We start from the raw sequence: 25,807 nt of genomic DNA, 5'->3' as shown, positions 1-25,807 counted from the left end.
CCTAGTGTGTGTGTGTGTGTTAACATAACATGATTTTATGCTTTATTCTGTTACATTAGCTTTGTTCAGTATGTGTAAATAAAATGGAAACTGCAGACTAAGTTTGTGTTCTGGTTTGTGGTGACCTTTAGGGTTTGTTAAGAAATCGCGGTTATCAGCCAACATCCCTATAATTTGTAATGGTGCGTGTTTTAAGACAAGCAGGCTCGTGGTGACTACTGTTTAGACTTCTTAAATGGTAGCACCCCTCTGTCGGAAATACATTTATCTTGGGTGAGTAGAGTTCCTTCGAAACAATGATTGGTGTCCACAGCTACACTTGTTGGCTACAAAATGTAAGAACAATCAGGAAATGAAGAATCCTCACTTAATCTAAGTAAATGGGATGCACAAAATAAGGATGCCGTCATTGAACGCCATTTGGGGCTTCCTTGAATGCATATGATGATAAACTGTGGGAAAAATCTCTACAAGCTTGTTAAGAAACACTATGCAACTAGATCTAAATCACTCGCCATCAACCAGATCCTTTTTGGGGTTGTCCGTGATCGGCAGTTTTCACCAATTCCCAAATCAAAGTGGCCTTGACACTGAATGCACTGGTGCTAAATTTCCAGCACTTCTTGATATATCTGTCAGAGTGGTTAAAGTGGCCTTCAGAGCCTTTGTTGTGGGAATTGGTGGGGGTCCAAGCTCACGGACACCTACACCTATATTATTTGGGTGCTCTTTCAGCAATTTGAGTGTTTAAAAGATGATATGCTTCCTACAGATCCTGGTGTGTATCTTTAGTACACATGGTGGTAACAATGTACGATACACATCCATGTTACATTAGAGCAGGTATCCACACAAGATAGAGGCCCTGCAGAGTCCCTATTGTAGACCATTAAAACATTTGATTTCCCAACCTGTCTATTTTCTATATTTCACGTTTAAAGCGGTACTATTGTTAATAAATCTAAACTAATAGAGCACATAACTTCACAACATTTTCTCTTATTTCGGGTGCCTGGGGGTATAGCAGCAAGGGCAGGCTTTATACATCTGGTCCATATATATTGATGGCATGTGCACATATAGATTACTATAATATATATCTCCACCGTGTTATGTACTTTATGCATTTAAACATGGGGACGTCGTGCACACAAGTATTATGCCAGTCACATTTTGGACATGGATTATACCTCAAAATACAGTTCATTGGTCATAAATATAATCCTTCCACACCTACATTTTTCTGGATGACTTTTGTCACATTTCGGTTGTCATGAATTTATATTCCCAAACTGTCCATTTCTTGAGTGAATTTAACCAGATTTTTGTCAGATGAGAAATGTTGCAAGTTCTTTTAAGTGGCGATTTTTCCCAGGAAAAACCTTGTAACATCAGACGAAGTCCTCGTTAACACGAGCGTGATATCTGTGCGTGCGACGCGCGTGCTTTTGACGCGTGTCGTACGCACCTATGTTAGTCTATGGGGGCATGCAGACAGTCCGTGAGTTTTGCTCAGCGTGAGTCCGCTGAAAAAAAAACAACTCGCGACATGTCCTATCTTTGTGCGCTGTTCGCGCATCACGCACCCATTGAAGTCATGCGAACTGCGTGACTTGCGCAACAGCTGTCAAACTCTGAATGTAAATAGAAAAGCACCACGTGCTTTTCTGTTTACAAATATCCAAATGGAGTGTCATAATGATGGCGGCTGCGCGAACATCTCGCAGCCGCGCATCATACGCTGATGACACACGGAGCTGTTATGTGCCTTTTGCGCACGCAAAATGGCGCATTTTTTTGTGTGCGCAAAACACACACGCTCGTGTAAATCAGGCTTAGGGCCTGTTCCCATCAGCGTTCGCTTTCCTTTGAGGGGTTTACGGAATCAATAGCGCCGTCGACGGCGCTATTGATTACATCGAAAAAACGGAAACCTGCCGGAAAGGTGACAAACGGAAACCATTAGCAATGTTTCCATCACCATTGATATCAATGGTGATGCAAACGGAAGCTGTGGTTTCCGTTTGACTTTCCGTTGCGGGGTTCCACGAGGGAAACCTCTGACGGAACCCCTGAACGGAAAGCCAACGCTGGTGTGAACAGTCCCTTACTCGCCTTTTAAAAATGGGATGTAGTACAGCACTGCAGGATTAGCTGTACACTTTTTTTTAAATATATTTTATACTTCCGAGGTAGGAAAAGGTTGATAGCAATACAAACCTTCTTGCGGAACGTCATGTGTCCTGCCCCATCCGCAGTTCTGATATTCCAGCTTCTGCCGGGAGACACTAGGCGTGCACCATAGGTGCATAGTCACCAAAACCTGACAAATTTATTGTCATTTACGTCAGAAACTGATTTTAATTATAGTAGAAATCTACGGCTCTGCCTTACCGCTCCCCTATTAGTCCCCCCCCCCCCCCTTGGACATTTAAAAATGAAAAAAGAAATTATACTTGCCTTACCGCCCCTTCTCCGGCTCCCTCATCACTCCAGCGCTGCTCATGCGATGTAATGAGTTGCATGCAATCTTGTGGACTTCATCTGTCGCTCAAGAATTAATCAGTGGTACTGCAAAAAGTCTGTGTAGCAGTGGCCTTAACCCCTTAATGACCAGTTTATTTTAGACCTTAATGACGAAGCTATTTTTTACGTTTTTCAATCGTCGCTTTCCAAGAGCTATAACGTTTTTATTTTTGCGTCGACATAGCGGTATAAGGTCTTGTTTTTTGCGGGACGAGTTGTATTTTTTAATAGCACCATTTTGAGGTACATATTTATTGATTAACTTTTTTGGGGGGGGGAATAGAAAAAAATCTGAATTTCGCCACTTTTTGCGTTCTAAATCTACGCCGTTTACCGTGTGGTATAAATAACACTAACTTTATTTAGCGGGTTGTTACGATTGCAACGATACCAAATTTGTATAGTTTTTGTATGTTTTACTACTTTTACATAGTAAAAACACTTTTTTTTCAAAATTATTTGTTTTTGTGTCTCCATATTTGAAGAGCCGTAACGTTTTTATTGTCGCCGATGCGGTTGTATGAGGGCTTTTTTTTGGCGGGAAGACTTGCAGTTTTTATTGATACCATTTTGGAGTAGATGCGACTTTTTGATCACTTTTTAATCACATTTTTTTAAAGTCAGGATTCACAGAAAACAGCAATTTTTCCGTCGTTTTTTAATTTGATTTTTTACGGCGTTCACCGTGCGGGTTAAGTAATGTAATAGCTTTATAGTTGGGGTCGTTACGGACGCGGCGATACCAAATATGTGTAACTTTTTTACTTTTATTTTGTTTTTTTAATAGTAAAGCAGTTTGTAAGGGGAAAAAGTGGGTTTTTTCATTTTTTTTCCTATTATTTTTTTTATTAACTTTATTAAACTTTTTTTTTTTTTACTTTTTTACTAGTCCCACTAGGGGACTTTAATATGCGATTCTGCGATCGCTATTATAATACACTGCAATACTTCTGTATTGCAGTATATTACTGCCTGTCCGTTTAAAACGGGCAGGCTTTCATTACAGGCAGACCTGGGGGCCTTTATTAGGCCCCCGGCTGCCATCGGAGACACTGACACTTGGCGATTTTATCGCCGGGTGTCAGTGAGATGACCGCTCAGATGTGCTGCTTGCTATTGAGCACCGCATCTGAGGGGTTAAACGGGTGAGATCGATACTGATATCAATCTCACCCGGCAGAGCAGGGACGCCCCCAGCCCTCAGCTACCTCTGGCAGCTGAGAGCAGGGAGATTTGACAGCTCCCTGCTCTGTTTACTTATTCCGATGCTGCGACGTAAAAAGTCTATGGCATCGGAATAAGGCCCGTTAGTGACCGATGTAAAAACACGATGGGCCGGTCACTAACGGGTTAACATGCTGGAGGAAGGATTATCATCTGCAGACCTTCTTGGACTGCAGTGGAGAACCATTTGCGCGGTAAAAACCTGTATTTTTATTTTTTGGGTGCTTGGATTTTAATCTGATTACCTGCCCCGTTCCAGCTATTAATAATTCTAATAATGGCTGAGGTGCTATTTGTTTTATTCATATGATAGGGCAATAGTTAACCTTTTGAATGTGTCCTGAGAAATGGGTTACAACTCCTGCATTGCCATAAAGTCATACAATTACATAAATGTATGGTGCTGGCAGGTAATAAGGTGTCTGCTGACTGTACAGAAGCTGTTGAATGATATACACTTATTTATTATATTTTTTATTTTTTTTTCCAGGGCACAAAACTATGGATTATTATGGAGTACCTGGGAGGAGGCTCAGCGTTAGACTTGGTGAGTGACCGGAAGTTAGGTCAACTTTGTTAGGGCTTGCTCACACCTAGCAGAATTGCAGAAGAAAATTTCTGCAGCAATTCCGTTGAAACTAGCAGACATTCCGCTGCAGAAAAATTATCAATTTCCTGCGTGTTTTTTTTTTACTTTAGAAAATGGTGCGTATTTTGCTGCGTTTTTCTCAATGCTGGGGAATGGTGATAACTCTGAAAAAGCAGCAATTCAGTCCACTTTCCGCATCAGGAATTGACGTGCTGCGGTATGAAAAATACACACCACAGGTTAATTTCTGGACAGAATTTTTACGCAGCGTGTGGATGAGGTTTGTATAACCTCACCCACTTTGCTACTACGGTATTCTGCTGCGTATTTTCCGTTCCCAATTCTGGCAGCATGTGCTTTCTTCAAATAGCTTCCGCCACTGACCTCCCATTGAAATCAATGGGAGGCAGACAAAACCTGGGGCAATTGTTTGGAGTGTTTCTTTGCCCTTGATTTTTGCATTAGATTCAACGGCCGCGTGCAAAACAAAATGATAAAAAAAACCCGCTGGCAATAATCAATCTGCCTCAAACTTATTCTGCCTGTAAGAAAAAAATTGCGGTTAGCTCCCCCATAAGATATACAGTCCATAGTTAGGAGAGTGCGTATTTATGCTTCAGTATTCAAGGCTGTGGGTCTATGGTATGGAGATAATATTGCTAATTTAAGTACATGCGCTCCGTGCACCAGGCTACTACTCTAAGGCGACATTCACACGAGCGGGACAAATATATGCGCGTAAATGTGCGTTGTTCTGGTCCGTATGCATTGCGTTATTGCAACTGTGCTCTGCGCAAAGCGCTTTGTTTTTCTATGGAATTGATAGGCAAATCACGCACAGCACACCGATGTGAATCCGTGTGCTGTGCGTGATTTTCACGCACCCATTGACTTCAGTGGGCGCGTAGGTGCCTGAAAACACGCCAAAATAGGACATGCAGTGAGTTTGACGCAACGGACTCTCGCTGCAGGCAAACTCCTGCATGTGGGATTGGCCCCAATGAAATCAATGGGTCTGTGTGCTCTACGTGAGTTTTACCCTCATCTAAGCCCTAATACTACTCCATTATAATTATACACTGCATAACCGGGTATATTTTAGCATGGCAGTAGTCTGTATAAAGTATATTATAGCTGCGGTCTGAATACTATTGTGCAGTCTGTATATAGTACATGTGGATTGCTGCCACATTGTTATAGTATCAGGAAAGCAGTTTATACTAAATGTGATTTATAAAATCAGTGCGTGTATATGTGTATGTATATATATGTGTGTGTGTTCAACGTCTGCTGTTAAAGCATGTAGTATGTAGCACATGTGATGTGTGTGGCTCAACAACCACATATGATTTGTGATGCCAGTGTAGTAAAATGTTGCTGCAAGTTACATGCTTCCTCAACGGCAAGATTGGATGCGGTCGTGGATGATCCCAAAACCTGCCATTTATTCCTGGACCCTGAAAACGATCCTGATGGCTCTGACCCACTTTAAAAAAAAAAAAAAGTAAAAGTTTGATCGGTCATATATTTGTGTTGTGTCCTTAGGCAGCATAAAGAAGTAAGACACCTTGTTTTCAGCGGTCTGTCTCTTATTCGGTAAATCACCGGAGTTTAGGAGAACTTACACTTTATAGTAGTAGCGCTCGGGATGCAATGCATGGCTTGAAACCAATGATATTCATGTTATCACACGGCCCCCTTTCTGCTCGGTCTTCTGTAATGCCACAATGTATACTGCAGCTTTATGCCGGAAACAAGTGCAGGGTTATCAGACTTTCTAGATAATGGAAAGCCAGTTTAAATCTCACTGTAGGTAGTAGATTTACATTAGAAAAAAAAAATACAAAACTGATCTTACTGATAACTTTAGTGTGATTCGCTGGTGTACTGAGCAGCCTGGAACTGCAGGTACTGCATAAATAATGAAACAAATGGTCACGCTTTTCCTCTGCAGCCCCTCTGGTAGCATGCAATATACTCACTTCTCGTAGCTTGAAAGACTTTTTCCAGGTATAGCAAATATGTATACAAATATAAAGCTCATTTAACTGAGCACTAGATGTGCTATACGGTTGTAATATAACGTTTCAAGACAGTAATTGTATACTATACGTTCTACTGCTACCCACCTTTTTGGTGAGGAATACCAAGGGTGGGAGGAAAAAGAAACTTGTATACTATATCTCAAACTCGTAAATCGTAATCTTATTAGGATATCTTTGGGTTACGCTGAATGGCATATTTGTTTTTTATGTATATACGCCAGAAAACTCAAGGGGCTTTACCAAAACCCCACCAAAGGTCATAGGCCATTTGGATTTTACCATACATAACATTCCTGTCACCTGTTCACTTTTTCTGGTATTCCTGCTCAACCTAATTCATGTGAATGGCATTGCAGCTCAGCCCCAAACACACTGCGTGGATGAGAGTGGCACTGTTAAAACAATAAGGTGCAGCCCAGCCTTTGGACCCACAGCTTTTACACACTGAGGGCATATCCTTGTTGTATGCCATCAATGCGTAAATTTTAATATTAATTTCTTTAATGCATCTAAAATAAAGAAAATTTGCAAATACTTTTAGCATCCTACTGTTGTGTAACCTGCTCCTATGCAGACCTATGTGTTTCCATGGTTACAGGCTGCTAACAATGTGTAGTCTGACACATTCTGTAGTTAGTGTAATGGTTTTTCTCAGCTTTTCTACAAGATGAAATTGTAAGCCATCCATACATGGGCCTGGGCATAACTACAACATCTACACTTTCTACCTCTACACGTGTCCCTGCATGGGTGTACGAAGACCCTGTTTACGTCACATTTGTGCGTGTGTGCGCCGAGAAAGCTGAAATACGTGGTAAACGTGTCCATAGAGTTACATTAGCCCAACGGAGGGTGAGTGTCCTTGAGCCCTCAGCAAGTCGCATGACTGAGAAATCTACATTTTGATGTCCACAGCGCTGTGATCTGAAGTGCCACTCTTCTCTAAGTGACGGCTCTAGCGGTCTCCTGATTGGATGATAGAGCCGAGGGATAGCTGCAATCGGTGCAGAGACCTTGGAGCACTGAACATGAAGAGGCCTCCTCTGTAGCATTTGCCATCGCAGCGCCAGGGACATGAAAACGTGGATGTCTCCCATGCAACTTGCATGACTGATAACACCGGTATTGTTACGCTGCACTCCACACAATGTATATAGCGCTGTCAGCCGTTCTGAGGGCTCAAAACGGCTGTCAGGTTCTCTTTGATGGGACTGAGCTGCAGTATCAGGGATAGCCACTACCGCATGTACAGACCTGTGCCTGGTAAGCAATGAAGAGGCCGCAGCGCTCACCGGAGTGCCACTAGCCCTTCAGTCAGCTAATCAGTGGTGGTGCAGGAAGTCTGGGTCCCATTAATCTGATATTAAAGATAACGATAAGTCAACAATATCAAAGTCCAGGAAAACTCCTTTAAAGGGAACCGTTCACCAGCATTTCCTATTAAACCAGCAATACCTGGTGTTAGTGGGGGAAAAATCATTTTGATGTAACTTATAATTATCTTCTAAGTCGGCTCTGTACATTTTAGTATTCAGTTTTTTTAGTGTTCCTGTGCCGTATGCTAATGAGCATAAGTCCTATCTTCATTCCTCAATCAAGCCTTTCCGAGTTAACCTCGACTCCATACTTTTGATTGGTCACTACTTTTCTCACCACAGCACACACGAAATCCCACGCTTGCGTGCGTACAACGGGACACCATAGCGGCACATGCACAGTAACTAGATTTGAAGCCCGGACGAAGCAGGGAAGTGTCGGGACCACACATGATGAGTGCATGCGCGCTGTCTCAGAAGAGATTTTGGCATTTAGGGCTGGCTGGTTTTCAGAGGTGGGCGAGCAGAAGAGGAATGAACAAGACTGCTGGATTAACCTAAAAGGCGCAAAATATTTGCAGATCATTGTTTATGGGCGGAGGAGTGTAGGAGAGGGGACCGGTTCCCTTTGACCCCTTCCTGCTCCAGGAACTATTAGGTCACACGAAGTACAACGTTCGCGCTCCGTGACCTAATAGTAGGTCATGGGAATAACAGCCCTGCTGCCCCCCCTCCAGGCACTTTTATGAGCTGTGACAACTGCTGCCTCATACAGTAGTTGTCACCAATCTTTTCCCAGGGACCGATCGCATTGTCCCCGACTATTTTTAACCATTTAGAAGCCGCATTCAATAGCGATCGCTGCTTCTTAGGAGTTAAAGCACCGTTGATGTCCTGTGACATGATCGCGGGCGCCGATGGTGGCTATGCCATCTGCGGAACCCTAGTAGGTCTTGACAAAGTCAGGACCCACTATGCTTGCTGTCAATGAGTAGCTGACAGCTCTAATACACTGCGCTACACATGTAGTGCAGTGTATTAGAATAGCGATCAGGGCCTCCTGTCTTCAAGTCCCCTAGTGGGACTAAAAAAAAAAAAGTTTTAAAGTAATAAATTAAAATCCCCCCCCCCCTTTCCCCTTAGCAGTCCTTTTATTATTAAAAATATAAATAAAAAAAAATAAACTATACATAATTAGTATCGCTGCGTCCGTAATGGCCTGAACTAAAGTATTTTGTTTATGCCGTGCGGTTAACACCGTATAAGAAAATGATAATAAACCATACCAGTATTAAGATTTATTTTTTTTGGTCACTTCACCTCCCAAAAAATGGAACAAAAAGAGATCAAATGTCGCGTGTACCAAAAAATGGTACTGATCGAAACGACAGTTCATTATGCAAAAAACCAAGCTCTCACACGGCTTTCTTGATGGAAAAATAAAAAAAGTTATGACTCTTAGAATATGGCAACACAAAAAGTAAATGATTTAAAAAAAAAAAAAAAAAAAGTATTTTATTGCGCAAGCGCCATATGACCTAAATAAAACAACCTACGTTATCGCCATGCTGAAAAAGTGTAATTTATTGTGAACGCTGTAAAAAAAAAAAAAACAAAACCCACAAACGAATAAATAAAAAACAGCAATTCTACTATGTTTTTTTTTTTTTTTTTGTCACCACGCCGCTTAAAAAAAATATGGAGTAAAAGCTGATCAAAAAGCTGCAGTCACCCCATGAAAACTATGATGAATTCCTCAAGGGGTCTAGTTTCCAAAATGTTGTCACTTTTAAGGCGTTTCTCCTCTGCTGGTGCCTCAGAAGCTGCAAATGCGACATGGCGCCCAGAAACCAATGCAGCAAAATCTACATGCCAAATAGCACTACTCCCTTTTGTCTAGCCGGCAGTTTGACCACATATAGGGTATTGCCGTAATCATGAGAAATTGCTTTTTAAATGCTGGGGTGCTTTTTCTCCTTTATTCCTTGAAAAATTTTAAAAAGTTGTGCCTTTTGATCAGAACAATTTGATTTTCAATTTCGCCGCATAATTCCACAAAATGCAGCAACAAACCCTGTGGGGTCTAAATGCTCACTATACCCCTCGATAAATTCCTAGAGGGGTGTTGTTTGCCAATGGGGCCATTTTTGGGGTTTCCACTGTTTTGGCACCACAAGACCTCTTCAAACCTGACATGATGCCTAAAAATATATCTGTATTTTTCAGACTGACGCACCCAGGTTTTAGACCACAGAAAATAGGAAAAAATATTTTTTAGATTTATTTTACTTTTTACAAAGAAAAAAACTTTAATAATAATTCAGTTTCACCACATTCTGAGAGCCATAAGTTATATTTTTCCATCGTTTGAGGGGTGTGAGCTGTAGTTTTTATTCGCACCATTTTTTTGGGTACATAAGATTTTTTTTCTCACTTATTTTATTCTTTTTAGCGCTATGGTGACCAAAAGACAACGATTCTGGGGTTTTAAATTAGGTTTTTTTACGCCGTTCACCTTGAGTCAAATAATGCTTTATTGTAATAGTTTCGGACTTTTACGTACGCAGCGATACCAATTTTTTTTTATTTTTACATTGTGCTTGGGGAAAAATGGTAAATGTTTTTTTTTTTTACTTTAAAATTTTAATTTATCTAACTATTTTATTTTTTTTTCTATTTTTTTTAGTTCTGCTAGGGGACATGAACCAGCGATGATTATATTGCTGGTACAATACCTGCAATACATGGATGAGTTACGGAAACAGCGTAACTCGCTCAGCTACGCTGTTTCCGTAACTTCCATAGTAGTGAATGGCAGTTATAGGAGCAGCGTAGCATGCCACGCGGTCTCTAACTACTATTCGGTTCTATGGGAGTTACGAAAACTGCGTAGCTCGGTGAGTTATGCGGTTTCCCTAACTCGACCATGTAACCAGGAAGTGGCCGGTAGACAGCGGAGCTGAGTAAGGTACAGTAGGGTTTAGGGGGCCCCGTTCTAGAGATAGATGCGGGTCCCAAAGGTGGGACCCTCATCTATCTGACGTTTAGGACATATCCTGTGGATATGTCATAAATGTCCTTCATGGAAAAACCACTATAAATGCCGCGGTCGCTATTAACCGCGGCATTTAACTAAACGGCCAGGAACCGCGCCATCACTGTTCCTGGCCGTTAGAGCAGCGTGTCAGAAGCGGACACCTGCTGTGTGGAGTGGGCTCAGCGCGTGAGCCCGCTCCATACATCATCACCTCCCCGCTCCATGATGTGCCGGCACATCATGGGTTGGGAAGGGGTTAAGTAAGGAGCAGTCAGGGGGCCTGGCGCTGCTGGGTCCCTTGACTGCTGACTATGAGACGCAGCGACTTTTTAGCAGGATTTATTCTGGCTAAAAACTGCATTTTATAGTCTGAAAAATACGGTAATCTAATAAAAAGGAGGCCCCAAAATCCACCAGGTGCTCCTTTTGCTTCTGAGGCCGGTGCTTCTGTCCATTATCACACTAGGGCCACATGTAGGATATTTCTAAAAACTGCAGAATCTGGGCAATAAATATTGAGTTGAGTTTCTCTGGTAAAACCTTCTGTTTTACTGAAAAAAAAAATGGAATAAAAAGGATCTTTTCAGCTAAAATGTGTAAATTTCACCTCTACTTTGCTTTAAATTCCTAAAGGGTTAAACGTTCTAAATGCTGGTTTGATTACTTTGAGGGGTCTAGTTTTTAAAATGTGGTGATTTATGGGTGTTTCTAATATATAGGCCCCTCAGTCACTTCTGAACTGGTACCTAAAAAAAGGCTTTTGAAATATTCTCCAAAATATGAGAAATTGCTGCTTATGTTCTAAGCCTTGTAACGTCCTAGAAAAATAAAACCATGTTCAAAAAATGATGCCAACATATATTAGACATATGGGAAATGTGAACTAGTAACGATTTTGTGGGGTATAACCCTCTGTCTTACCAGCAGATACATTTAAATTCAGTAAAATGCTATTTTTTCCCAAATTCTCTAAATTTAGCTTTTTTCACAAATAAACACTGAATATATCAACCAAATTTTTACTACTAACCTAAAGTCCAATGTGTCACGCGAAAACAATCTCGGAATCGCTTGGATAGGTATAAGCATTCCAGAGTTACCACATAGAGACACGTCAGATTTGAAAAATGGGCTCTGAGCCTTAAGGCCCAAACTAGGCTGCATCATTAAGGGGTTAAGCATGCTCCTGTATTCAGTAATGAGGTAGATCTACCGTCAAGTACTCTAGGTCAGCTGGGAATAAAGCTCGCGAATAGCATCTGTGGAAGCTGTTATTGCAACCATATTGATTGTCATCCTGCTTTCCAAGAAACATCTCAACGTTATTTTACAGCTTGACACAAGACAACTCCTTTACATCACTGTGGGACTCTTGTTTTTGTTGGAAATTTTATAATGCTGACTACGTCCTGTAGTGGAGAAAGTTGCTGGCCAGTATAGCTTTACCTATACACCTGGTCACTAATGCAAATATCTTTCCAGGCTCCATTGCAGCTTCTTGGCTAGAAGATGACCATATACTTAATAATTTATTTTAATTTTTTTCACAAAAGGTGTACATAGCCTTGAGGGTAGGAACATACACAGCATATTCAGGGCGTATACACTTCGTCATGCTGCGCAGCGTATACGCCCTGAACACTGCAGGGAATGCCGTTTGAAATCGCACTGTGGTGCGGGTTTGTTTTTTTTTACGGATGTTCCGCTGCATATATTAATGCACATACTTACCCCCCTACCTCCTCTGATTTCCGCGCCGGCCTCTCTGGATGACATTGCTGGCCATGTGACCGCTGTAGCCTGTGATTGGCTACAGTGGTTACATGGCCTGCAACTTTATCCAGGGAGGTCAGACTGGTCAAGAAGCAGGGAAGTCTGGGTAAGCATAACTTTATTTAATTTTTTTTCTTGCGATTTTTGCGGCGGAATCATTGCAACACATGACAAATTATTAATCAAAAGTATTAATTGATATGCAGTTGAAGAAACCGCAGCGCAGGTTAATTTTTGTGCATTTTTTTTCTTGGCGGTATTTTCCCCGCAGTGTGGCGATGGGATTTGTTGAAATCTCACTTACACTGCTGATACTGTAATACTCTGCAGATTTTCCGCATTTAATCCCTTGCGGAAAATCCGCGGTGTTTACGCTGTGTATTCGTACCCTTAAGGTATTGCCACAGGGTTCGGAGATCTGAAGTTCTTCACTAAACATGAGGTGCTTGATTTCAATTGAGCGATTCTTAATCATGGAATAATTTGTCCTTAACTATACAGACATTTCTTAGTGGCGCATAACTTTTGTCACCGTTCATACACAAATTCAGAACTCTAGAAGGAGGCTTGAATTCATTTTTCCACCTGTGTTTGTGGCCTGATGTTTCCCCATGAGCATGGTCACCCTGAGATCCTTCCTAATGGCCTCTTCTGCATTACTTTACCCACCGTGTAATACATGGACAGGCCGGGCCCACCAGAAGTTGAGCCGTTTTAACGCCTTCCAAGCAAGGGACCTCTAGGATATCAATATGCATAGGACATGTGAACAGTGTTGCCATGAGTTCTCCTCTCAACCCATTTTCACCCTGCGTCGTACATTTAAGCCACCAATGGCTGGACCTTAGCGTGAGGCATCACAAATGTACGGCGCAGGGATGGCACGTGCTCACGAGCCTAGAGCGCACCATCAGCAGTGGCTGTTAGCTATACCCTACTGCTGGCAATCGGCTGCAACTGGCTACTTCTGATTCTAGCCTTTTAACCCTTTAGATGCTGTAACTATTTGTGGTTCCCATGGGTTTCTGGCCGCTGGGGGCCAAAATCAAAATGCCTGAAAGTAACGACCCATATGATAAAAGTAGTTTATCCTGCACGGTGAACGTGTGGCGTGCTTCTTTTTTTTTTCCGATCATGCCGTCCAAAAATCATAAAATGGTTTCGAAATTTCATGTGTACCCCAAATTGGTACTAGTAAAAACTACAAGTTGTCTCGTAATAAAAAAAAAACAAGCCCTCATACAGCTACTTCGACGGAAAAATAAAACGTTATGGGTCTTAAATTGCGGTGACACACATTTTTATTTTTTTTTTTTGAGTAGTTTTTATTGTGCTAAAGTAGTAAAACATTAAATTACAGTATAAATTTTGGTATCGTTGTAATCTTACTGACCCGCAGATTAGTGATGTTTCTATTGCACGTTGAAAAGCAGTCTAAAAAATAGCCGTGTTTAAGATTTTTTTTCTACCCACCCCATATATTTAAATAAGTTGTAGTGGACATTGTGTACTTTAAAATGGTTCCATTAAAAAGTACAACTCACCCGACAAAAATAACCTTTCATGCAATTACGTAGATGGAAAAATAAGTTATGGCTTTGAAATGCTGAGATAAAAAAAAATTGCACCCTTAACCCCTTCCCGCTCCTTGACGTACTATTACGTCATGGCAGCTGTATCGTTCGCGCTCCATGCCGTAATAGTACGTCTCAGGAGTAACGGCCGTTTCGGCCGTCCTCCCGACACATACAGGAGCTGTGACGCTGCTGTCTTGTTCAGCAGCTGTCACAGCTCCTACAGCGGGGACCGATCGCTGTGTCCCCGCTGATTAACCCCTTAAAAGCCGCGTTCTATAGAGATCGCGGCTTTTTAGGGGTTAAGCTGCCATCGCCGGCCTGCTACGCGACAGCGGCCGGCGATGGTGACTATGGCAACCGGACACCAAACAATGGCGTCCGGCTATGCCATAGACGGAAGCCTAGTGGGTCCTGACAACGTCAGGACCCACTATGCTTGCTGTCAGTGAGTAGCTGACAGTTCTAATACACTGCACTACGCATGTAGTGCAGTGTATTAGAATAGCGATCAGGGCCTCCTGCCCTCATGTCCCCTAGTGGGACAAAGTAATAAAGTAAAAAAAAAGTTAAAAAAAGATGTGTAAAAATAAGAAAATAAAAGTTTTAAAAGTAATAAAAGTAAAAGTCCCACTTTTTCCCTTATCAGTCATTTATTATTAATAAAAATATATAAACAAACAAATAAACTATACATAATTGGTATCGCCGCGTCCGTAACGGCCTGAACTACAAAATTATTTTGTTATTTATCCCGCACGGTGAACGCCGTAAAAAAAAATATTAATAAACCGTACCACAATCACAATTGTTTGGTCACTTCACCTCCCAAAAAATGGAATAAAAAGAGATCAAAAAGTCGCATGTACCTAAAAATGGTACTGATGGAAAATACAGTTCGTTACGCAAAAAATAAGTCCTCGCACGGCTTTATTGATTGAAAAATAAAAACGTTCTGGCTCTTAGAATAAGGTAACACCAAAAGTGAATGATTGTTTACAAAACGTATTTTATTGTGCAAACGCCATAAGACATTAAAAAAAAATATAAACATCTGGTATCGCCGTAATCGTATCGCCCCGCAGAATAAAGTTAATATATCATTTATAGCGCACGGTGAACGCTGTAAAAAAAAAGTATACAAAAACAATAGTAGAATTGCTGTTTATTAGTCACCACGCCACCTAAAAATGGAATAAAAACTGATCAAAAAGCCGCATGCACCCCAAGAAAAATACAATGGATTCCTCAAGGGGTCTAGTTTCCAAATTGGGGTCACTTTTGGGGGGTTTCCAATGTTTTGGCACCACAAGACCTCTTCAAACCGGACATGGTGCCTAATAAAAAAGAGGGCTCAAAATCCGCTAGGTGCTCCTTTGCTTCGGAGGCCGGTGCTTCAGTCCATTACCGCCCGAGGGCAACATGTGGGATATTTCTCTAAACTGCAGAATCTGGGCAATAAGTATTGAGTTGCGTTTCTCTGATAAAACCTTTTGTGTTATAAAAAAAATGGTATAAAAAGAGTAAATTTCACCTCTACTTTGCTCTAAATGTCTGTGAAACACCTAAAGGGTTCATAAACTTTCTACATGCTGTTGTGAATACTTTGAGGGGTCTAGTTTCTAAAATGGGGTGTTTGATAGGGGTTTCTAATATATGGGCCCCTCAAAGCAACTTCAGAAATGAACTGGAACCTAAAAAAATAAATAAATGAGGCAATACTTCGCTTCTTACATTATACTGATGAGCAGTGCCCACTCCGAGATGACCCCAGTTTTGACCGTTTGTATAAACGGAGACCCCTATTAGACCGTTCCAGTGCCCGGTTTTCCCAAGCATACACCCCCGAGAAGTGTTTTTCTATTGATGAGTCCCTGGTACATTTTAAAGGGAGGGTTCAATTCCGCCAGTACCTGCCAGGTAAGAGGGCAAGGTATGGCGTGAAGATGTATAAGCTGTGCGAGAGTGCATCAGGGTATACCTACAGGTTTAGGATATATGAAGGAAAGGCCACCCCCAAACCAGACTGCATCCTGGACTACAATAGGTACATGGGAGGGATGGACTTGTCAAATCAAGTCCTGAAGCCCTACAGCGCCATGCGGTGTGGTATAAGAAGCTGGCCGGGCACATCATACAGATGGCTTTGTACAATTCGTATGTGCTACGTCGATGTGCAGGCCAGAGGGGAACTTTCCTGGAATTTCAAGATCTAATCTTTAGGGACCAGGAAGGGGGGGCACCCAGTACTTCTGGAAGCGAGGCCACACGCATCGTACCAGGGCAACACTTTCCAGGAGAAGTTCCCCAAACCGGTGGAAAGGGAAAGAGTCAAAAGAGGTGCAGAGTCTGCTATAAGAGGGGGATAAGGAAGAACACAATATACCAATGTGACACGTGTCCCGAAAAACCAGGGCTCTGTATAAAAGATTGTTTTAAAATGTATCATACATCCCTTGATTTTTAATTTACCCTGATGCACTCCGCACAGCTTACCGCCCTCATCTTTCCCTTCTGAGCCCTGCCGTATGCCCAGGCAGCTGATAACAGCCACATGTAGGGTATTGTCGTAACCAGGAGAACCCACATTACAATTTAAGGGGTGTAGATCTCCGGTGGCGCATGCTGGGCACACTATATTGGACACTGAAATGGCATATACATATATAAAATTGCAAATCTCACACTGCACCATCTGCTGCGCATTATCTTTTACACAGTACCTGTGGGGTCAAAATGCTCACTACACCTCTAGATGAATGTCTTAAGGGTGTAGTTTTTAAAATGGGGTCACTTCTCGGGGGTTTCAACTGTACTGGTACCTCAGGGGCTTCTGCATACATGACTTAGCACCAGAAAAGCTCCAGTAGGCCAAATGGTGGTCCTTTTCTTCTGAGCCCTCCCATGGGCCCAAACGGCAGTTTATCACCACAAATGGGGTATTGCCGCACTAAGGACAAATTGGGCAACAAAATGGGGTATGTTGTTCCTTGTGAAAATAAGAAATTTTGATCAAAAATGACATTTTATTGGAAAAAATATCATTTTTTTCATTTCACAGCCCAATTCAAATAGGTGCTGTGAAAAAACTGTGCGGTCAAAATGATAACAAAAACCATAAATGAATTCCTTGAGGGGTGTAGTTTCCAAAATGGGGTCACTTCTGGTGGGTTTCCATTGCTTTGATACCTCTGGGGCTCTGCAAATGCGACATCGCACCCGAAAACCAAACCAGCAAAATCTGGACTCCAACAAACACATAGCGCTCCTTTCCTTCTGAGCCCTCCCATGGGCCCAAACGGCAGTTTATCACCACAAATGGGGTATTGCCGCACTAAGGACAAATTGGGCAACAAAATGGGGTATGTTGTTCCCTGTGAAAATAAGAAAATTTTATCAAAAATGACATTTTATTGGAAAAAATATCATTTTTTTCATTTCACAGCCCAATTCAAATAGGTGCTGTGAAAAAACTGTGCGGTCAAAATGATAACAAAAACCATAAATGAATTCCTTGAGGGGTGTAATTTCCAAAATGGGGTCACTTCTGGTGGGTTTCCATTGTTTTGATACCTCAACGCCTCTTCAAACCTGGCATGCTGCCTAAAATATATTCTAATAAAAAAGAGGCCTCAAAATGCACTAGGTGCTTCTTTGCTTCTAGGGCTTGTGTTTTAGTCCACGAGCGCACTAGAGCCACATGTGGGACATTTCTAAAAACTGCAGAATCTGGACAATACATATTTAGTAGTGTTTCTCTGGTAAAACCTTCTCTGTTACTAAAAAAAAATTGAATAAAATTGAAATTCAGCAGAAAAAATGAAATTTGCAAATTTCATTTCCACATTGCTTTAATTCCTGTGAAATGCCTGAAGGGTTAAAAAACTTTCTATATGCTGTTTTGAATACTTTGAGGGGTCTAGTTTTTAAAATGGGGTGTTTTATGGGGGTTTCTAATACATAGGCCCCTCAAATCCACTTCAGAACTGAACTGGCACCTTCAAAAAAAGGCTTTTGAAATTTTCTTAAGAATATGAGAAATTGCTGTTTATGTTCTAAACCTTGTAACGTCCAAGAAAAATAAAATAATGTTCAAAAAACGATGCCAATCTAAAGTAGACATATGGGAAATGTGAACTAGTAACTATTTTGGGTGGTATAACCGTCTGTTTTTCAAGCAGATGCATTTAAATTCTGAAAAATGCTATTTTTTGTAAATTTTCTCTAAATTTTGCAATTTTTCACAAATAAAGACTGAATATATCGACCAAATTTTACCACGAACATGAAGCCCAAAGTGTCACGAGAAAACAATCTCAGAATCGCTTGGATAGGTTTAAGCATTCCGACGTTATTACCACATAAAGTGAAATATGTCAGATTTGAAAAATGGGCTCTGAGCCTTAAGGCCCAAACTAAGCTGCGTCCTTAAGGGGTTAAGGGGTTGTTTCTTTTTGGCCAGAGGTTACGTTTTTCTGTAAAAGCTGGGTGACCATAAGCATGGCCCCCATTATAGCTCCCTCAGGCTTACCCACCCAGCTTTTTGAGACTCCTAAATGGTAAAGGTGACTGTTTGCAATGTCGCGATGTATCACTGTGTCAATAGGCAGAAATAGGGCGACCATTCCTGTGCAATCTGTAATGGTAAACAGATTCAACTGAGAAGTGACTGTTCACGATTGTTAACAGTGACGTATACTGAGTGTGTGAGTGTGTGAATATATATATATATATATATATATATATATATATATATATATATATTTTTTTTTATTTTTTTTACTATTCCTTCTATGTTTATAGTGCAATGCTTTATGTCCGACACCTATATGAATGCTGCATATGCTTGTTTATGTAAAAACACGTATGTTCTTTTTGGTGTTGAGCTGAATCAGAGCCCGATTCCTTCCAGCCCGTAACGGAGCTCAGAACTCTCTGAATAGGAAACGTTGAGCAAGACGAAGATGACACAAAGCAGCCTTTCATCGGCTTGTGATTTCCATACCTAAAAGGCTGCCCAGGCACAGAACATAAGTGGACTTGTTTGGTTTGAGGCAGAGAAGGTCGCCTTACACCGTTGTTCCATCCAGATCCTGCCAATTGCTTTTTTAAGACTGGAAAGGAAACTAAATTAGGTTTATAGTTTGTTTACTGGGCGCTTATTTCCATGAGCCGGCCACAACGTACCTGTGTGAAATAAAGACTCTTTCACCCTGACTGCTCATTCCAGAGTGCTTCATATTTTTTTATGTTTTTTTCAATGTGCTAGGCTGTAATTTCCTGCCTCACACAGGAGCCATTAGTTTGGTCTCGGACTACACTGTCTTTATACATGTGTCCAATATTCAATTGGACCAGTGAAAACCAAGCACTGTGGTTGGCACACTTTTTTTGCCAATTAAACCCCAGCACAGGCTGCTTGTAGTACCTGGTTCAGCTCTGCTCCATTAAATTGCCGGTCCGCTCTATTGAACACAGCTAAGCTGCAATACCAGACACAAGCTGTGGACAGGTGTGGTGCTGTTTTTGGAATACAGCAGCTGTGGTTTTTTTTTTAGTACTGGACAGCTTCTTTAAGTTCCTACACGTTAGACAAATGTTAACGTCCCCAAAGAGGACAAACTGTAGTTTTGGCACCTGTTCCCAGGGCAATGGCCATCTTAGGTTGGCTCCATTCGTCTTCATCATGGGTAATGGGCCCCAGTATGGGACTCGACAACATAAGCAATTAAAGAATGACCGTGGATTGGTCCCACAGGCACACATCACCATTTTGTCTTAGCAGGGAGGAAGTTAGATGAGGAAGCATCATACCTTGAGTCTTTTTTTTTTTTAAATGTTTGTTTGACCCTGTAGAGGATTTGTGGCTCTTACATTTCTCCATTAAGACACCACTCCCATGGTACGTGATTCAGTTTCTGTTCAGTACCTCCCTGAAAAAAAGTATGTAGAAATGGTTTCTATTTGTGTTTTTTATTGTGCGAGAGGCCTGCTTACCACCCAACTCATAAAACAGCCCTACAAAAATATGAAGATCAGAGTACAGTCCACGAAGCTATGTATTTATTAACCCCACGCTTCCTTCATGAGCCTATGATGTGTTTTTGTGCAGGTCTCTTCCTGCTTGACTCAGTGGAGTTCAGAGCAGCATGAGATTTTCGGGAGTTTGGGTTACATTTTATTTTTATTTTTTCTTGATCACAGTGCGATGTTAGACCAGGCATGTGAAATGTGTTTTTACAGATCTGTCAAAATAAATTTTCAGCTTTTGCCGTTCTATAAGGAAGCCAGAGTTTCTCCCCTTGTAAACTTAATCTAAGTGAAAAGACCATCTGTGGGACATACATGTAGAAAACTAATAGGTATTGTCTGGGAATGTATCAAGAAGTAGAATGAGAAGTGGGCTTGCTCCTACTTTCTAGTACTGAACCTGAGTGTTCGTACCGGTGCTTAATACCGCTGCACTTCTGTTCCTTTACCAGCTGCAAATCTGGCCTAACCTCAGGTCGTATGATGGGGATTTATGATGCTTTTAGTTTTGAGTCATTAGATTGGTGTTTCGGCTCGGGATTTGCGCTTGTGTGAAACATGTCTAAGGCACCACTTTCTAGGGACCTGGGGTTTTTCGTGATCTAGTAAGATGTACTGTAATACAGAACTGTGCCATTATAGCTGGCTGAAGCCTGTACCGCTCTGTCAGAGTAGTGTCTTATTTTATACAGGAGTTGTATAAAATTCCAGTGTGTATTGTAGGTGGGAGCGAGACATTATCCAATTTATTTTGTTGCATGAAACATGGAGTATACAGGTTTTTGTTGAGTAAATTTTGTTTTACTTTTTTCTCTTTTAGCTACGAGTGGGGCCTTTTGATGAGTTCCAGATTGCGACCATGTTGAAAGAAATCTTGAAGGGTCTTGATTATCTGCATTCGGAGAATAAAATTCACAGGGACATCAAAGGTTGGCCCAAGTCAGGCTTTTTATGATGTTTACCCCCCTGACTGCAGCTGGGCTGAATTCCATCTATCTCATGTTGTCTTGTCTTACAGCTGCCAATGTCCTGCTCTCAGAACAAGGCGATGTAAAACTTGCTGACTTTGGTGTGGCTGGACAGCTGACTGATACACAGATTAAAAGAAATACATTTGTAGGGACTCCTTTCTGGATGGCACCGGAAGTTATACAGCAGTCTGCTTATGACTCTAAGGTGAGAAAGCAATACTTTATCCACTCTCCCTTCCATCCCTATGACTCAAATGAAATCCGGTTTATTCAAGTATAGAAACACTGGCCAGTTATCTGTTTTCCAAAGACCTAAAGGTCTTCCAAGTAAAAGCCGAGCTCTGTTTTTGCCCATAGTTAAGGTGCCCATTCACATTAGACAAATGTCGGCCAAACCCACCAATTTCGGCAGACAACCATCTAGTTTGTGTAGCGGTGTCCGGACTCTCTCGCAATGTCCGATATAGAGTTAGAAGTATTGGGCTGTTAGATTCCAACTGGCCCAATGCTTTTGTTTGCAAGGAGATAAGCAGCTCCCAGATCAATCTGGCAGCTGCTTTACTCCTCCCTATTGAAAACGCATGCACACTCGGTCATTCCTGTGTATGGCGGAGTCAGGAGGAATTGGGGTCTACTAAACGAGTTCTCAGCCGACAGCTATTTAAAATTTATGGTACGCATTAGACCTCTCAATTCCCCTAAAATCTTTCTCAGTACTACGCCTCTCCTCTACTGTAATACAAAAAATACATATTGGGCAACACATCGGCAAAAAAGTTCAAATCTCCAATTCTCCCTGTCACATTACTAGAATCACTAGCATGATCTCCCACTAAATTGGAGGGACATGTATTGGCGCCCTGGTCATCGGCAATGATGTAAATTTATGTAATGTAGTCTTGGCTTTTTTCTTTTGATATCTTGAACCGCCTGCATGCATTTGTGTGTTTGATATATTTCGATATATTAATACAGTGGCAAGAAAAACAGGAGAAATACACGTGTGCGTTAGCAGAAGACGCAGTAAATTTGCTCGAGGCCTTTTTTTAAATTAAATCTGAGATTTCCCTTTGGACACTAGGAATTATACACTGAGCATTCTAGTAATTGGCGAGTAGCGTCCCCGGTTGTTTTGATCACGGTTCTGCTCTGCCCCTGTGATATAACTGTACTCTTGGCACTGGGGATTTTAGTCAGACTGCAACCATGGACTGGTTCACCAGAATAATATACATTTATGGTGTCTGCGTATTTCACATACTTTTCATATGGTAAATGTTTCCAAACACTGGCAAAAATATTCTCTTGTACCGCTGGTTTATAAAGTTGAGGTTCATCCTTCCATAATACACCTTTGTTACATGAATCGCTCCCACTACAGGCAGGGGATAACATTTCTCACTTCTCTTGCACAGACAGGCGTTGTTTAGAGTATGTATTCTGGCAGACGAGGGGTGAACGGTTGTCATGATACTGCTGTTTCTTTCCAAAGACAGGTTTTATAGTTTATGGGTATTTTTATTTTTTTTGTTTCTTTAAAACAATTTATACCTTAAATTCCCTTTTTTAATCTGGAATACAACAGCCCAAATATTCTGATGGTCTGGCACTTGTTTCCAGACAAGAACTACAAAATATACCTGGACATTAAAGCGACCCTCCGGGACCGGAACAACATTTTAAATCTGATGGTGTATATGGCGAATAGATTTGGTTCCCTCCAGTTGCCCCTGCTGTTGTAGGGTCCTCTCTGTGTTGTCTCAAATTGGCCACAGCGCTTCTCAGGCCGAGTCTAAAACACTACCTCTACTCACAGATTGGTCAGTGCTTCGGTCCAATCTGTGAGCAGAGGTAGTGTTTTAGACTCTGCCTGAGAAGCGCTGTGGCCATTTTGAGACCACAGAGGGGACCCTAAAACGGTGGATCAACGGCATAGGGGGGCAACTGGAGGGCACCCTGTAATACTACTCCATATACCCAGTCACATCTATAATTTTGTCCTAAGACTGAAGGTTTGCTTTAAAAACGTGATCAAAAGCACATTACTAAGGGGACATCACCAATTCTCAGACACCTCTGCTTAAAAGAAAGTGGTGGCACTTTCATTACCCCACAAAGGCAGTCAAATAATGCCCCTGGACCAAATTTACATTTACCCCTGTCTTGAATCACGTTTTTTAGTTTTTTTTATTCCCGCTAAAAAGTTGATTTCCCATTGTAGCTGGCGCATTGACTGAATTCTGCTTTTCTTACTGGTGACCAGTATCCTTAGGTCCTTCTTTGTATTTTCCTCTTGTTAAAAATGGAGGACTGCATAACGTAATTATTTTTTTTTTTATTTGGATTTCTGCCATATTACTGGAACTGAGACCATAGCTTATTGGGACATGTATTGAGTGCCGTCAATAGTGTCGGATATCACGTAATTAAAGGATTTTTCCCCATATTAAAGTGTATTTAAAATTAAAATAAAGAGCGCAATATGACTTCCATAGTGACATCACTGCGGTTATATGATGGATGACATCATAATTTTTCTCTTTTTGCGTTAAAAGAATGTGATTTTAAAGGGTTGCAAAATTTTATTAGGTGCCCTGACTGTCTAGCTGTTTAGTTTTAAAGGAGCAAGTCTGCTAGATGGCCATATGAAAACGATTTAGAGCAACCCTCTAGTCCAAATCCAAAATTTGATTATACATTGATAATAGTAGACTTACCTGGTGCCCTTCTACTTCTTCAACATGCCTCTGTGTTCTGGTGCCCCATTCTCCCTTGTCCAAAATGGCTGCCGCTGACTCAGACTTCCCTATGGAAAGCGCTGGCTGGAAGTCTGATACACACCCTACACTCTACACTGCCCTGTGATGGACCAGCGCTGATGTCCGTGCTGTTTCCATCTTTAGACGCACCCCCTGCTGTGCTCTTTACAGGGGTTCTGGCTCCATGGCCACAGCCGATGGAGCGTCTGTAGAGATGGAGACAGCGCTGCGTCATCAGTGCTGGTCCATCACAGGGCAGTGGAGGATGTGGGGCCGTCTCTCATACTGCCAGCCAATGCTCTCCATAAGAAAATCTGCGGCGGCCATCTTGGACACTGGACAATGGGAGATCGGATCGCGGGAACGATGGCAGGATGAAGGAGGGCACCAGGTAAGTTCACCTTGCTTTTCCAATGTATATAATTTTTTTTGTTTTGGACTGGATGGTTGCTTTAAAGCTGTTTTCTAGCCTGAAATTGATGGCCTATTCTCAAGATAGTTCTCCACATTGAATGGGTCCAACTACTGGACTCCCACCAATATGATCCAATTTACATGTTAAAGTAACACAGGTATTCACACACCGCATTTTGCTGTTTGGTTGAGGTCGAAGAATCAGCAGCCAGATGTTTCTTTAAAGTCTACATACAAAGCGTTTTGGATTTTGGCTTTTTTTCTTCAAAACACAGCATGCTTTCAGTATGTTTTTGTTTTTTTTGGGTGGGGGGGTCAAGTCCTATAGACAAGCTTATGGAAGAAACGCCAAACCCAGAGTAATCTGGTTTTGAAAAAACTTCACTGAACTCAAAAATGTCACAAAAACAAGAAAACTTTGTTTAAATTTTCAAAAACGCTTGTAAAAATAAAAGCATTCTTACATTAAAAAAAAAGCTGTCATTTTTACATGCTTTTTTTATGCAATTAAAAAAGGCAGACAAATACCCTGTGTAAAGGAGGCCTTAAAGTAAAAAAATGTAACACTCCCTTTTAACCCCTTCACGCAAAATCACGTACGTGATGAGGGTTAAGGGGAAGTATGGAGCGAGATCACGGGCTGAGCTCACTCCATACACAGCGGGTGACCACCCCTCAAACGTGCGATAACGGCCACTTGGTCTAAAGTAAAAACACGCCCAGTTGGGCATTTAGCAACTCATTAGCATAAATCTAAAATCGCTAATAAAGTTGTGAAAACAGATCGGTTTTTTTAAATAAAAAGCACTGCTGTCACCTACATTATAGCGCCCATCTCCTTATATAGGAGATAGGACACTTATAATGTGGTGACAGAGGCTCTTTAAGCCCTCACATCGCTAAATTGATGGAAAAATAAAAAAGTTATGGCTCTCAGAATACGGCGACAAGGTTTTTTTTAATTTAGCAAATGGTTTTATTTTTTTAGAAGTGGTAAAACATAAAACAAAACATAACTTTGGTATCGCTGCAATCATATCAACCTGTAGAATAAGGTGACTATGTCGTTTTTACCGCCTGATGGACGCCATAAAAACGAAATCCCCCAAAATATGATGTAATCGCTGTTTTTTGCTCATTTCACCCCACAAATATTTTTTTTCCGTTACCCAGTACATTATGCAGTACAATAAATGGTGCCATGAAAACTACAACTTGTCCCGCAAAAAACAAGCCCTCATACGGCGATATAGACGGAAAAATAAAAAATTATACCTTTTTGAAAGGTGGGGAGAAAAAAACAAAAGTGAAAATTTGAAAAAGGGCTGCGTCCTGAAGGGGCAAGATAAATGCAAGTATTAGGTGAAAGGGCGTTACGTATGTACATAGAAGTAACTAGCAGAGTTAAGCTGGTATTACACAGCCGGACATGGGCTCTGCAAACAAGCGCCAATCAATGAGACAGATTGTTAATAGGCGCTCATTCGCTCCATTCACATGGAACTAGTATGGAGACGAGCGCTCGTTACTCCGATCACTCGTCCCCATA

General features: G+C 41.4%; 1 protein-coding gene across 1 annotated transcript in view; it reads left to right on the top strand.

The window, feature by feature from the left end:
• The window catches only part of STK26 (serine/threonine kinase 26), an 86,352-nt gene that overhangs the window by 49,971 nt on the left and 10,574 nt on the right, over positions 1 to 25,807 (top strand). Inside the window, exons 3-5 of the mRNA XM_075835962.1 lie at positions 4,241 to 4,297; positions 20,935 to 21,043; positions 21,133 to 21,290. Coding sequence (XP_075692077.1) covers positions 4,241 to 4,297; positions 20,935 to 21,043; positions 21,133 to 21,290 — 324 coding nt within the window. The remainder of the gene's footprint in view (positions 1 to 4,240; positions 4,298 to 20,934; positions 21,044 to 21,132; positions 21,291 to 25,807) is intronic.

Source organism: Rhinoderma darwinii, chromosome 8 (assembly GCF_050947455.1).
Source record: "Rhinoderma darwinii isolate aRhiDar2 chromosome 8, aRhiDar2.hap1, whole genome shotgun sequence".
Taxonomy (NCBI): Eukaryota; Metazoa; Chordata; class Amphibia; order Anura; family Rhinodermatidae; genus Rhinoderma; species Rhinoderma darwinii.
This window is presented reverse-complemented; position numbering and strand designations above follow the sequence as displayed.